The sequence below is a fragment of the Triticum aestivum genome, chromosome 1B (assembly GCF_018294505.1).
Source record: "Triticum aestivum cultivar Chinese Spring chromosome 1B, IWGSC CS RefSeq v2.1, whole genome shotgun sequence".
NCBI classification, from domain to species: Eukaryota; Viridiplantae; Streptophyta; class Magnoliopsida; order Poales; family Poaceae; genus Triticum; species Triticum aestivum.
Window position 1 is genome coordinate 440260308 of NC_057795.1, and position 13296 is coordinate 440273603.

Sequence of the window (13296 nt, forward strand, 5' to 3'; positions counted from 1 at the left end):
AGGTTGGACATCGTCGCGACGGTGACCTAGGTGCCTCGTGATGATGCAAGTGAGTTTCCGAGTGAAATCGCCGCACTTTGGCGCTGGCACCCGACTGTGGGCACCACTTTCCTCTTGAAGATGTCGTTGCGGGTCTTTTCCCACTATCAGGGCTTCGGGTGAAAATCCATGTCTGTCCGGACTCTGGAGCGGCACACTTTGAACCGTTACCCTCCCAAGGGTGTTGTTGCGGAGCTCAGGCGCCATATGTCGGGCTATGGCGAGGTGTTCAGACTTCAGTCCGTCCTTTGCTCTTGCTCAGAAATGTCTTTGTGCTCTTTTCTTGTGCCTTTCTGTGTCCTTTTTCTATGTGAATTTTGTTGCCCGGTTACTCTTTGATCTGCTTTGTGAGAGGGCATTCTCGTCATCTTGTATTGTTCGGTCGTGCACTTTAGTTGTTGCTTTATACTCCCTCCGTCCCATAGTATAGGACGTTTTTTGACACTAGTATAGTGTCAAAAAAGGTCTTACATTATGGGACGGAGGGAGTACTATATAATACTCCCTCCGTCCCAAAATAAATGTCTCAATATTTTGGGACGGAGGGAGTAATATAAAGCAGGGTGACGGCCTAATTTGAGAGCTCGCCCGCAAGAGTTGAGTGGTGATGTTGCGGGATTCAGCGCCGAGCTGCGTGTTGAACTTGATCCTTTGTGAATGTAATGACAATTCTATTCCCTAATTAAAATTTCCCGTTTCAAGGCAAAAAGAGTCATGACAGCCAAAGAAGAAGAGACAGTGTGATCCATTCCATTTTCTTCCTTTCCACGTGTGCCTGAATTAAGTGAGCAAGGGCATGTGCAGCAACCTGAAGTGGTTTGAAACAACATCAGTAAGATCACACCGTGAGCAGGGTGGCACATTGAACTGAGCTGGAGCATACGAAAATTATGTTCATCGGATACAGTGGCACCAATTTCAGCAAACAAACTGCTGAACATTGACATAGCCATTCTCAAAAAATAAAAAATAAAAATAAAAAAATAAAAAAAATTGACATAGCCAAGGCATCATTGAAGCTGAAAGAGGAGCAGTTTTGAAAAACTTTTCAGCACTGAAATCGTAAAAACAGGCAGTGATGCTTAAGATCAGATTGGTAACTTCCCATTGATGATGATAACATTAATCAGATACTGCATCACAGCCCAAACGAGGAATCTTACTACCACAGACGACAGGCTAATAAGAAACTAGCACATCTCTACACCATCAGATCAGAAATTAGGAAGCAGGAAGCAACCTAGGCCGCCCTCCAGCAGCGCGGAGACGGCGGAGCTCTGAATAATGCGGTTTTCACAGCAAAGTTGCATTAAAGAGGACAGAAACAGATAACCTTGGAGCAATAAGAAACCCAACAGCGGCAGTTGAGCTGATGTTTGCTAGGTACTCCGGCTGCATTAGAGATAGAGAACATTTTCCAAACAGATAACCTTGGAGCAATAAGAAATGCAACGGCAGCAGTTGAGCTGATGCTTAGGTACTCCAGTAGACATCGCTCTTCAGCCATACATGATGCAACAGCTGTTGTATACTAGCCATCACTATTCACTCATCAACCATATCATAGTCAACCTACCCCAACAAACGCTTGCAGAACAAGGGGGGAAATGGCACCACTTAATACTTTTAGAGTTCTACTCCATATTACATAAGGTTTCCTTTTTGGTTCTGAAATGATACGAATATATGGGTTTGGAAGGACTGTTCTATGGAAGGCTGATTTGAAAGGCTATTAGTTTAGTCAACACATAATATCTGATGCACCATACTGTCATTTATCAAGCGGTTGTTCAGATGTATCTAAAATATAAAGACTTTCTTCTGATGAGAATGAGGATTATCATCAAAGACGAGCTTCACAATTGATTAAATATGCCAATTACACTACAGTTAATAGTCAGAAAAATTGAGCCATAATCTTATTTTTACTTGTTCAGGAGAGGAAAATGGTGCCTTCCAAAGATTGGATGACATAAGCATACAAAATTAGCAGGCCTTGCTTTGCCAAGTTGCCAGGCGACTCATAGCTTTGCTAAATTACTAGTTTTAAATAGCGGATAGCGTGCTGGTAGCGGATTGGGGTCCGCGTAGCGGAATGCGGATAGCGGGTGATATTGCGGGCGCTATGTCCACATAGCGGGTTTGTAAAAACACAACATTGTTGTGTATAATTCTAGATCCTTCATAAAAAGTAATTACATTTAATTTGATCAATAGCGGACGCTATTGCGCTAGTGCTATTGCGGACGCAATAGCGGATGCTATCTCCGCTATTTGAAACTATGCTACTAGCACAAACTCTGCAAGCCGAAAGATGATCTCAGTAGAAATGCAACAACCAAGTAGAAATTAATACTGAACTTCTGATAATTTTAACAAATGCAATGGTTCAGAATAACAAGACAGTGTAGAAAATTAAGACAGTGTAGATAATTTCAACAAAAAAAATGAATAACAAGACATACTGTGGGGCTCTATGTCAGGAAGCCAGACGTACACTGAAGGAGCAAAGGGCAGATCTCATAAACTTTCATTGTTGCAGTACCTAGCAACATCAGGGGGTTAAGCCTACTAATCACGAGGTGGAACAAACTGAACACTGAAGGAGCAAAGGGCCATTTCGTGGGGCTTTAGGCATAAGTTTGCAGAAAATTGGATCAAGGGCATGGATAACGCTAAAAAACTGTTGGTAGATATTTCAAGTTTACAAACAAATAAAGGCATCATGAAGCACAAAATTAAGATCAGATAGCCAACTTTCACGTTGCTGATGATAACAAGAGGGTGACATCAGGCATACACTAGAACATAACACAGCCATGATAGCACGAACGAGGAATCTTCCTACCACGATAAAAGATCACTCCACCAAGCAACACACGCTAAGGCGAATCTAACATCTCTACACTTCCAGATCAGACGCTACAAAGCAGTCTTAGGCCCTCTCGCCACGGGTGCGGCGGGCGAGCTGGATGTCCTTGGGCATGATGGTGACGCGCTTGGCGTGGATGGTGCAGAGGTTGGTGTTTTCGAAGAGCCTAACACTTAAAATATAAACAGAGGACTGCAGGCAATACTATATTGTCTGGATAATACCTAAAGATGTAAATAGAGGAACGAAGGGTTTAAATCATCTACTGTATCTATATTTGTGCAGTAAGATTACTCCCATCAATGAGGAATTTACAGCTACACGTGTCCTTAAAAAGTGTGTTATGTTGAGTATCATGGCAAGCCAACTACAAGAAGCAAAGCCTCGTAAACTCGACAGGTCACTTATCAAATGCCGACCAGTTTGTTCATAAGGGGGGGTAGTGAAGCCGTCATGTGTTGCTTAATCTCTGAATGGCGTCTGTCTCACGTACTTTGACAAAAAATTAGCCAGCAACTCAACCTTGCTGAGCAGAGGGCTCCGTGAAGATGCTGCACTCCAGAATGTTAAAGTTAGAAACATTAGCGTACTTCGCCTGTTTTCCATCTAAAAGAGAAGATAAATAGTGTAATTCTGATCTGAAATACGCTGCTGCAACCAACAGGATCACGGCATGCACAACTTGGAGAACTGTCGAAATACAAAATGTAATTGCGCGTTGACTAAACCATACCTGAAAGTTTAAACCAGAGTAAATAGCAATTAGCTTGGTGTTTTCTTAATAGGTAGAAAATGTTCAGCATCTGATGGATCATTCAGTTTTTTCAATCTTGGGCATCTAATGCTGATATATTTTTATTTGGTTCAGTTGTATGAGCTGAGATATATAAACTTTGTAGGTAAACTGAATACATTGCAGTAAGACATAGTGGAAGAAATGGTTATGCACTAGAGTCTCCTACGAACTTTGTTTGCCTAACTGGACACAAGCAATTTGAGGGAGGAAACTGTCACTATTATAATAGTGATTACATGTAACTGGGAATATGGTGATGAGTCTCCTCAAACCTGATAGTAGTCGGTATGGAGCTCTTGTCAACAAACTCCATGGTGCAAACGTCTCCATTTGCCATCAAGTCCTCACTGCATTCTACCATTATAAAAAGATTATTAAGACTTCTTCACGCTTGAGTGATGTTGTGATGGATACTAGAGAATTTATAATACTAATGGCCTGGTGGACGGGACATGGAGAATATGCATGCAACGAGGAAGCTGAACATCGCTGAGAAAGTGATGCAGCTAACTAGAGACAACAAACAACCCAACTGAAGGCTGGACAAAATTTGGTGCAGAAGAGTAACAATTACTTGCAATAATTCAGTCTATATATGATGCTACAGTTGATTAATTTTTTTATGTGCTACTTAATAACAAATGCCTATTACAAGACACAACTACACTGATTGCAGCTATCTCAGATTCAAAATTATATTTAAACGGCAATGGCGACTCACAAAGTTTATTAATCCTTCAACAGAGTGCAGATATTTCCTATTCCATTTGGAGTCCAAAACCCACAAACACAGGAGTCAGTAAAGAAAACATCACATACTGTAAAACCAGTTACACTTAGAACAGCCAGAATTTCAGATCTTCCACGGATACACACCCAAAAAAAGGTACAGATCGATACACTTGTTTATGGGACAACCTCCAGCAATAAATGGACAGAACATTTGAAACTTAACATTCAAATAGATTGGCACTCAAAAGCACAACATTGTAGTCAAAGAAGAGACAGTTATCCAATGCACTATGTTCCTTTCCACACAAAATTTGAGAGTATCCATCAAAAGGGGGGAAAAGAAATTGAGAGAGCAAGGGCATTATAGTACAAGGTGAGCAGGGGCAGGTCGAACTGAATGACACCTGCTGCTGCTCACCTTGTTGTGCATTTGCTGGCATATGAACCTCATGTTCATCAGATCCAGTGGCACCTTTACCAGCAAATGCTGCCAAAACATTGAGGGATAATATATAGACAAACCAAAACGTTTACTGAGATCAGACAAACAAGCAGGCATGTTTAAAATCAGATTTGCTAACTTCCCACTAATGATGATAACAAGATGGTACCATCACATACATCACACACACACCATAACACAACCGTCAACGAGCCTTACTACCACAGACACGGGCTAATAAGAAACTAACGCATCTCTACACCTCGAGGCCAGATCAGACACTAGGATTCTAGGAAGCAGCCTAGGCCCTCTCGCCACGGATGCGGCGGGCGAGCTGGATGTCCTTGGGCATGATGGTGACGCGCTTGGCGTGGATGGCGCAGAGGTTGGTGTCCTCGAAGAGCCCGACGAGGTAGGCCTCGGCGGCCTCCTGCAGCGCGGAGACGGCGGAGCTCTGGAAGCGGAGGTCGGTCTTGAAGTCCTGCGCGATCTCCCGCACCAGGCGCTGGAAGGGGAGCTTGCGGATGAGCAGCTCGGTGCTCTTCTGGTACTTGCGGATCTCCCGGAGCGCGACGGTGCCGGGGCGGAAGCGGTGGGGCTTCTTCACGCCGCCGGTGGCCGGGGCGGACTTGCGCGCCGCCTTGGTGGCCAGCTGCTTGCGCGGCGCCTTGCCGCCGGTGGACTTCCTCGCCGTCTGCTTCGTGCGGGCCATCGGGAGTGGAGAGCTTGCTTCGTGGGCGCGGAGAGAGGATTGCTGGGGAGATTTGGGAGTGGAATGAGGAACAAGGAGGGATTAGGGGGCCGTTTTAAGGAGGGAGACGGCGGGTGGGCGCGAGTCCGGGGAACTTTCCGCGCTCTTGTGTTTCGGGAGGGGAGGGGAGGGGAGTTTCGAGCGTTGGATCTGTGAGGCGTGGATGGTCTGGATTTGGTTTCGGGTGAGGCACGCGGATCGTGCGGAGCGATCCGTGGCACGGGTGTTCCTCGGCTCTGATTGGTTGATTGCAGCTGCGTTGCCTTTTATTTTTTGGGTTGCCTGCCCGGGCGGCCGCTACTGTGGGCTTGGGCTGCGTTGGCCTCTCTTTAGTTCAGACGAATGGCATGATCGAGGATGGGCCGAAATTTCCTTCCCACGTTTCAATTTTTATTTTTTTTAACACTTCCCCACGTTTCAATTGTTATTGTGCCAGGACCGGACCAGCCATCGTGCCTGCCTGGGATCCCCACGTTTCACTGTTCCTATGGCTCCAATGCTAAATCGAGATCATGGATATGAGATTTTAGCACGATTATCATAAAGAAAACACGCTCGGTTTCTTTTGCCCTGTGATAGTAGTTTGGTAGTACTGAAGTGATGATGGCTAGGTGCACAGATTCAGTCCGCTGCTGCTATCTCAAATCTAAAACTATACATAGTACTCCCTCCGTTCCCAAATATAAGTCTTTTTAGATATTTCAACAAGTGACTATATACGGAGCAAAATAAGTGAATCTACACTCTAAAATATGTCTACATACATCCGTATGTTGTAGTCCATTTAAAATATCTAAAAAGACTTACATTTAGGAACGGAGGGAGTACTGCAGTGGCAAGTCCCAAAAGTTTCGGTTCCTTCATCTAAGTACAGACATTTCATATTCCATTTGAAATCCAAACTCTACAAACAAGAGTCAAATATTCTGGTCCATGATACTGGCACACCAAACTCGCTAATGATTACCTCTACTGAGCAACGCCACAGCCTCTCTGGAATGTTGACAATTGGGCATCTCTGGAATGTTGACAATTTGATTTAGCTTTAGCTGAATCTTTAGTCTCTACAATGAACCAAACCAATATCTATTTTTGAATTCTCCAACAAAGTAACTGAAATAATTTGTAAGGTAGTAGATTATTCATGTTGATGTTGATATTCGCTGCAAGGCTAAGATCCTTTGGCATCCTCTGTCGCGGCAGGTGGAGACGATGATTTATATAGTTGTGTTAGAGTACGTAATGGGCCTAATGGGTCCATTAGTCTTAGGGTTAATTAGAGATAAGGGTCGCTTGCTTAGGGGTCAAGTAAGCCTTGCTTGGGAGTCAAGTAAACCTCTCTATATAAAGAGGGGAGATGTATCATTCTAATCAAGCAAGAATTAAGAAGGAAATCCCTTCCCTCTTGCCCGGCCGTGGGCAAAAAGGCCCCGGGCCGGCCCTCTCGCGCCCTCCTTCTAGCAGCGCCATAACAATTTGCTATCATCTAGCTTCGGTTCGATCATGTCTTCACCGCCGCCAAGCCCGTCTCTTCTGCTGCTAGTCACCTTATCGCCTCCGGCGACCACCACGACCGTCACCCCGCTCCTCCTCGCGCCGGGATCCTCTGTCGCGCCCGCCCCCACCGTCCTCACCTGGGAGGAGGTGTCCGGAGTGCTGCGGGACCTAACCCAGGCGGTCCAAGAGATCCACCTGTTCTTGGTCGGGTCCTACGGGCCGCACCCGGTTGCGCCGCCCATCGTCGCCCCCGCGCCGCCGTGGCTGCCGTGGCAGCCGCCGTACCAGGCGGCCTTCGCCGCGCTCGCCGGGCCGCTACAGCAGCCGCTACAGTCGCCATCCATCGCCACCACCGCCCAGCCCTGGCTGCAGTGGCAGCCGCCGCGCCCGGCGCTCCGCCGCAACAGCCGCTGCCGCTACCCGGCGCGACAGCACAGCAGCCGCTGCAGCTGCAGCAGCCACCGCCGGTCAGCTCCACCGTCCAGTATGGGATGCCCTATGACGGGAGTGCGACGACTTCGTTCCCATCAGCGCCGCCGCCATCCCAAGGTGTCCACATCCAGCAGATCAAGTCACTGCCGTCGCCGTCACCGCTTCCGTCTTGGATCGCTACCCGCCACGTGTCGGCGGCGGTGAGGCTGCAGGCTGCTGCACGCGGCCTCCTAGCGCGTCGGCGTGTGCGGGAGATGCGTGGTCTGCAGCTGCCACTCCTCCAAGTTGCCCTTCGCTGTGCAAAGGACCTCGATCTCGTCCGCTGCGTCGGGGATCTTGGGCATGCAGTTTCCCCCACGGGCGGCTGGCATGTTGTTTTCCCCACGGGCAGCGACCTCAAAGTCTGCGACATCGGCGGTTGGGGGGGCGCACCCCTCCTCGTCATTCTCAATCGCAAGCCCTTCACTCTTCCATGTGCGGTGTAGACCAACAGCCGTCCGGCGGGGAGAAGGCAGGGTGTCACCGACAGGAGCGCACCGCGTAGCACCACTGCTTTCCGCCGTCGACCGCCGCGAGGGCGCCTCTGCTGGTCGCTCTTGCGACCACTTCCAGGTGGCCATACACATGCACTCCTTTGGTCTAGGTGGTGTCCATGGGATCCAGGTGGCTGTACACGTGCACGTCCGACGTGCGGATGATGTCTACTTTTTGTTAAAGGGTCCAAAATAAAGCGTCTCAGTCCATTTTAGGTTGAGAATAATAAAACAAGCCGAGATGTAAAAGGCTTATTTTTAGGTGCTAGGTTTGTGTTGCGTCGAGTCATGGTTATAAGTTGGTTAGGCTGCACCTCGAGGACAAGCTGCATGTCCAGGTGGGGTGTAGTGTTAGAGTACGCAATGGGCCTAATGGTCCCATTAGTCTTAGGGTTAATTAGAGATAAGGGTCGCTTGCTTAGGGGTCAAATAAGCCTTGCTTGGGAGTCAAGTAAACCTCTCTATATAAAGAGAGGAGATGTATCATTCTAATCAAGCAAGAATTAAGAAGGAAATCCCTTCCCTCTTGCGCGGCCGTGGGCAAAAAGGCCCCCGGCCGGCCCTCTCGCGCCCTCCTTCTAGCAGCACCATAACAAGTTGACTTGTCTGGTGTGCCATAAAATTACTCTTAAGAAGAAATACTGGCATGTGGTAATCGTTCTACCTGTGATACTTTTGCTGCTCCACAGGCTAAGGTGCCAGTTGGTCGAGGAATGGTCAAACATTCAGTATCTGAATGGAATTCAGGGTATTAGCATCCTAGTATGTGATGCGATTTTTTCTTCTAAATGTACTAGGTCAGCTCCTTATCATCAGTAATTGATAGCAGTGCTAATAAACCTGATGTTAAACTACACAGTTTTTTGCAAATGATTACCTCTATTGAACAATGCCACAGCCTCTCTGGGATGCTGACAAATAACCTTTAATTTTTTTTTACTTTTTTGTTGAGTTTGCATAAATATATTATCATAAAACTAGCTACCAGAATACTTCTGTTAACTAATGATGATTTAGAGACTCAATAGACTGTTAACTAATGACATTAAAAAATGCTATTGGACAATGATGCCAAGATGTTAACAAACTGGTGTTCCTGATAGCACATCTCAGAGAAGGATAAATACGACAGAGGGACAGATAACGAACACACGTCCAAGTTATTTTCAAATGAATTGCTGCCTTCAGGGTGCAACCTATCACCAGAATTTATTTTCAATCATATGATTTTGTGATCAATGACTGCCCAAGAACATGATTGTAAAGATTCTTCCCTCCCATTAACCGTCATAACTTATAGCTCAATCTGGTAAGTGGCATCTTCTGATGTTAGTTAGAATGTTGGTAATACTTGGTGTAACAGGTGCTGGATTTTTATTTTGTTCCTTGTGGACGAGTAGGCATCATAGTCTGTATGCTGCACCGATCTCAATTTTGGGTTCTCTAGAAAAATAACTGGATTATTCATGGTGATGTTAATTAGTTATGCATTGTCAAGCTAAGTTGGCTAGCATTGAGATATTGCTAGGGAACGTAAAGGCCACAGGAGAAGAGTTGTTGTTTGGATGATTAAACTAGTGTAAATTGCTACCTAAGTTATCTGATACCTGGAATCTGTAGAAAAGAAACATATATTTTATTTTATTTTAGTAACTGAAGCTTTTGACTTGTAGGGACAGTCCTTGTTCTTGGTAAGTATGTGTGCAGTAGCAGAGGCACTTGATATATGTACTTTCCCTAGTAGACTACTATAGTTGATCAGCATGTGTGTACTTAGCCTGTTAAATCTTTAAGGCAGTGGCTTACAATACAACTTACATCAGTGATATTTAATTCTGTAAGGGTTTCACATTTCAGGAAAGATATACCTGTGGTGACGAAAAAAGGCATGTTCAGGAGGACAAGGATGGAGCGCTCTGCTCCAAACTATTAGCATGCCGTGGCTTCCTGCAGATTTGCTTACCTAGAATGTTGACAAATTAGTATAGCATTTTGGCTGAATCTTTAGTTTCTACAATACACCCATATCAATTTCTGGATTCTCCAACAGAGTAGCTGAAATAATTTGCAATGTAGTAGGTTATTCATGTTGATTAGCTATTCACTGCCGGCCTGCTTAAAACAATGAATTGTATAGTTGAATTGTCTCTTGTGCCATAAACTTACCTCTTAGTTTAAGAAGAAAAAAACATCGCCTATCTCAACTATGAAAATGGAACACAACCTTTGATGGGTTATCTTGTCCTGAATGTCAATACAGGGTATTAGCATCCTATTACATGGCAGGTACAGTATGATAAAAGATCGGCATTGTATCTTGAAAACCATGCTTGTTCAGCCTCCATATATCTTTGATGCACAGAAATATGTAGCAGTTTCTAAGAATGAAACCAGTGCTCCCACAGATGAACTTAAACTGCTCTTCGGTATACGATTGGAAACAGGAGCCGGGCTTTCTTCTTGGTGGTTTCAGGATAGCCTCCATACCCCTGCGGAAAAAATATCAGACCACCAAAATCAAGAAAGTAACCTGAAAGGGAAAAACAAAGAACTCACCAGCCAGTCGTGAAGTCAAACGATCTCTGAATTGCTGCACTATTTGCAGAGCAGGATGATAAAAGATGGTTCAAGAAGTTGTAGATGTTCATGCAGTTGTTGCCCTTGTATGTAGCTTGCAATGACAGTATTTTCTCAAGAGATTTGACATCCTGGTGTCATAAAGATTACCAACATCTGGTCGCTGGTTTATCTCCAAAGATCGTGGTACAAATTCATCAGGTACTTGTCTTTGGAACAACCTGCAAAAGAAGCGTGTGGTTTCAGTGTGCAGAACCTCAATTGGAAACAATCGGCTGTCCCAATTGAGCCAGTTTAAGAAGAAAAGTCGAACAACTGGGACAGCCGATCTGGTTTCTTCAGCCAAATTGCCACATGACATTTCTCCAAGTCTCCAAAAGAAAACATACATCACTTCCGTCGTATAACACAACTCGGTCAGAAAGCTAAGCCATGCATCAAACGAGTACTGTAACTGGTTAAGAAATCAGAACCGAAGGTTCCCAAGAGATGCGCACCACATCGTTTACCATTTCAGATCAGTACATGACACGGCAACACCAGCAATCGAACCAAAAACTAACAGCATTCCACGAATTTCCATTCAGCAATAAACACTAGTTTTAGATACACGGCAGCAAACTACAGTTTCTGAGATGCGAACATGGCAATCTACGAGGAGGTGAACTTGGTGACGGCCTTGGTGCCCTCGGAGACGGCGTGCTTGGCGAGCTCGCCGGGGAGGACGAGGCGGACGGAGGTCTGGATCTCCCGGGAGGTGATGGTGGGCTTCTTGTTGTAGCGGGCGAGCTTGGCGGCCTCGCCGGCGAGCTTCTCGAAGATGTCGTTGATGAAGGAGTTCATGATGGACATGGCCTTGGAGGAGATGCCGATGTCGGGGTGGACCTGCTTGAGCACCTTGAAGATGTAGATCTTGTACGTCTCCACGCTCTTCTTGCCCTTCTTGCGGCCCCTCTTCTCGCCGCCCTCCTTGGAGGCGGTCTTGCCCGCCGGCAGCCGCTTCTCGGCCTTGGGCTTCTTCGCCGCCGGGGCCTTCTCGGCCTTCTCCGTCGTCGGCTCCTCCTCCGCGGGCTTCTTCGCCGCCGGCTTCTTCTCCGCCTTGGGGGCCATCGATGCTTCGGCTGATCGGGGTTGGGGGGATTCGCTGGTGGGTGGTGAGCGCTGGAACTGGAAGAAGGTGGGGAATTTGTTTGGAAGGAGATGTTGGGGAGACGAGGAGCGGTGCTGCTGGGTTTATACAGAGGGGGAGGTGCGCGCTGATTGGTGGCAGGGTGGGTGCCCCGGATCGGTGACGTGGGACCGTGCGATGCGTTCGTCGCTGTTTTCTGTGGACGGGCGGGATGCGCTTCGGCGCGGATCGCTGTTCCTGGCGAAAAGATACGGGCGGGAACGGAAAGGCCGGAACCGCGCGCTGATTACGGAGCGCGCGACCGCGAGAATGTTTTGGATTTCTGACGGGCAGCGCTACGTATCGCGAGTTACTCACGCTGAAGCCACGGCTCGCACACAAGCCTCGCACCGCTCGCTAAAACAAAATTCTCTGGTTTTTCCACTTCGGTTTTTACTCTTTTCGTCCTTTCCAATTTTTGGAACATTCTTGTTTTTTAACCTTCTTTCACCGGTCTATCTTTTCTTTTTCCTGGTTTTCTATCATGGTTTTGCCGGTTTTATTGAATATCATAAAACGGTTCGCGAATTCAAAGATATTCGTGGATTCGAGAAAAAGGCAAACTAAAAAAAATGTATGTGAACTTAAAAATATTAATGAATTGAAAATGTTCACGCAAAATAGAATAGATGTTCGAGGATTGAAAAATGTTCACAAATTCTAAATGTCTGTATATTTGAAAAATTGTTGACAAATTTGAACAAAAGTTCGCGCAAAGTAGAAAAAATGTCCGTGGATTCAAAAAAATCATGTATTAAAAAATATTTGTGAATTCAAAAAATGTTCACGAATCTGATGTTCGCCAATTCAAATACTGTTGTGAATTTGAAAATGTTCGTGTATTTTAAAACAGTTCATTAATTCAAAAATAATTCGCATATAGAAAAAATGTTCACGGATTTGGAAAAAAAAGAAGCAAAAAAATGAGAAATGTTCACTAATTCAAAAAAACATAGATTTGAAAACAAGTTCATCGATTTGAATAATGTTATAAAATTGAAATGGTTCATTGTTTTTCAAATTGCTCGTAATTTCCAAATGGGAAGGCTCATATGTCATTGAAGAAGTTTTCTGTTTGGGAGCTATCAAGATAAATAACATTGAAGGAAATAAACCGAGAGTATTTAATGAGCAAAGACTTAAGCATTATATTGCAGGCAATCCTATTAACATTGATTTCGACGTTATTCGAGTAATGGACAATGGGCCCAGGCACCCCCCCCCAGGCCACGCCACCTGTCCGTGTGGGGGCCTCGTGCCCCCCCCACACACACAACTCCATTTTCTTCCCATGTGCTTGTCCTGCAAGGTATAAATTCCTATAAAATCCCTGATACGTCTCCAACGTATCTATAATTTATGAAGCATTCATGTCATGTTTACAATAATTTTATATGGTTTTTGTATGATTTGAATGGAACTAACCCGGACTGGTGATGGTTTCAGCAAAACTACCG

The 13296-nt window shown here is 45.6% G+C and overlaps 2 protein-coding genes across 2 annotated transcripts; both read right to left on the minus strand.

Moving 5' to 3' along the window:
• Positions 1 to 4997: 4997 nt before the first annotated feature.
• LOC123129797 (histone H3.2) lies at positions 4998 to 5666 on the minus strand. Its single transcript, XM_044549821.1, has one exon. The coding sequence runs from the start codon at positions 5591 to 5593 to the stop codon at positions 5183 to 5185; it is 411 nt and encodes a 136-aa protein (XP_044405756.1). The 5' UTR covers positions 5594 to 5666; the 3' UTR covers positions 4998 to 5182.
• Positions 5667 to 11219: 5553 nt separating this feature from the next.
• On the minus strand, positions 11220 to 11871 carry LOC123129807 (histone H2B.1-like). Its single transcript, XM_044549824.1, has one exon. It carries the CDS (start codon positions 11779 to 11781, stop codon positions 11323 to 11325), a length of 459 nt encoding a protein of 152 aa, XP_044405759.1. The 5' UTR covers positions 11782 to 11871; the 3' UTR covers positions 11220 to 11322.
• Positions 11872 to 13296: the final 1425 nt, after the last annotated feature.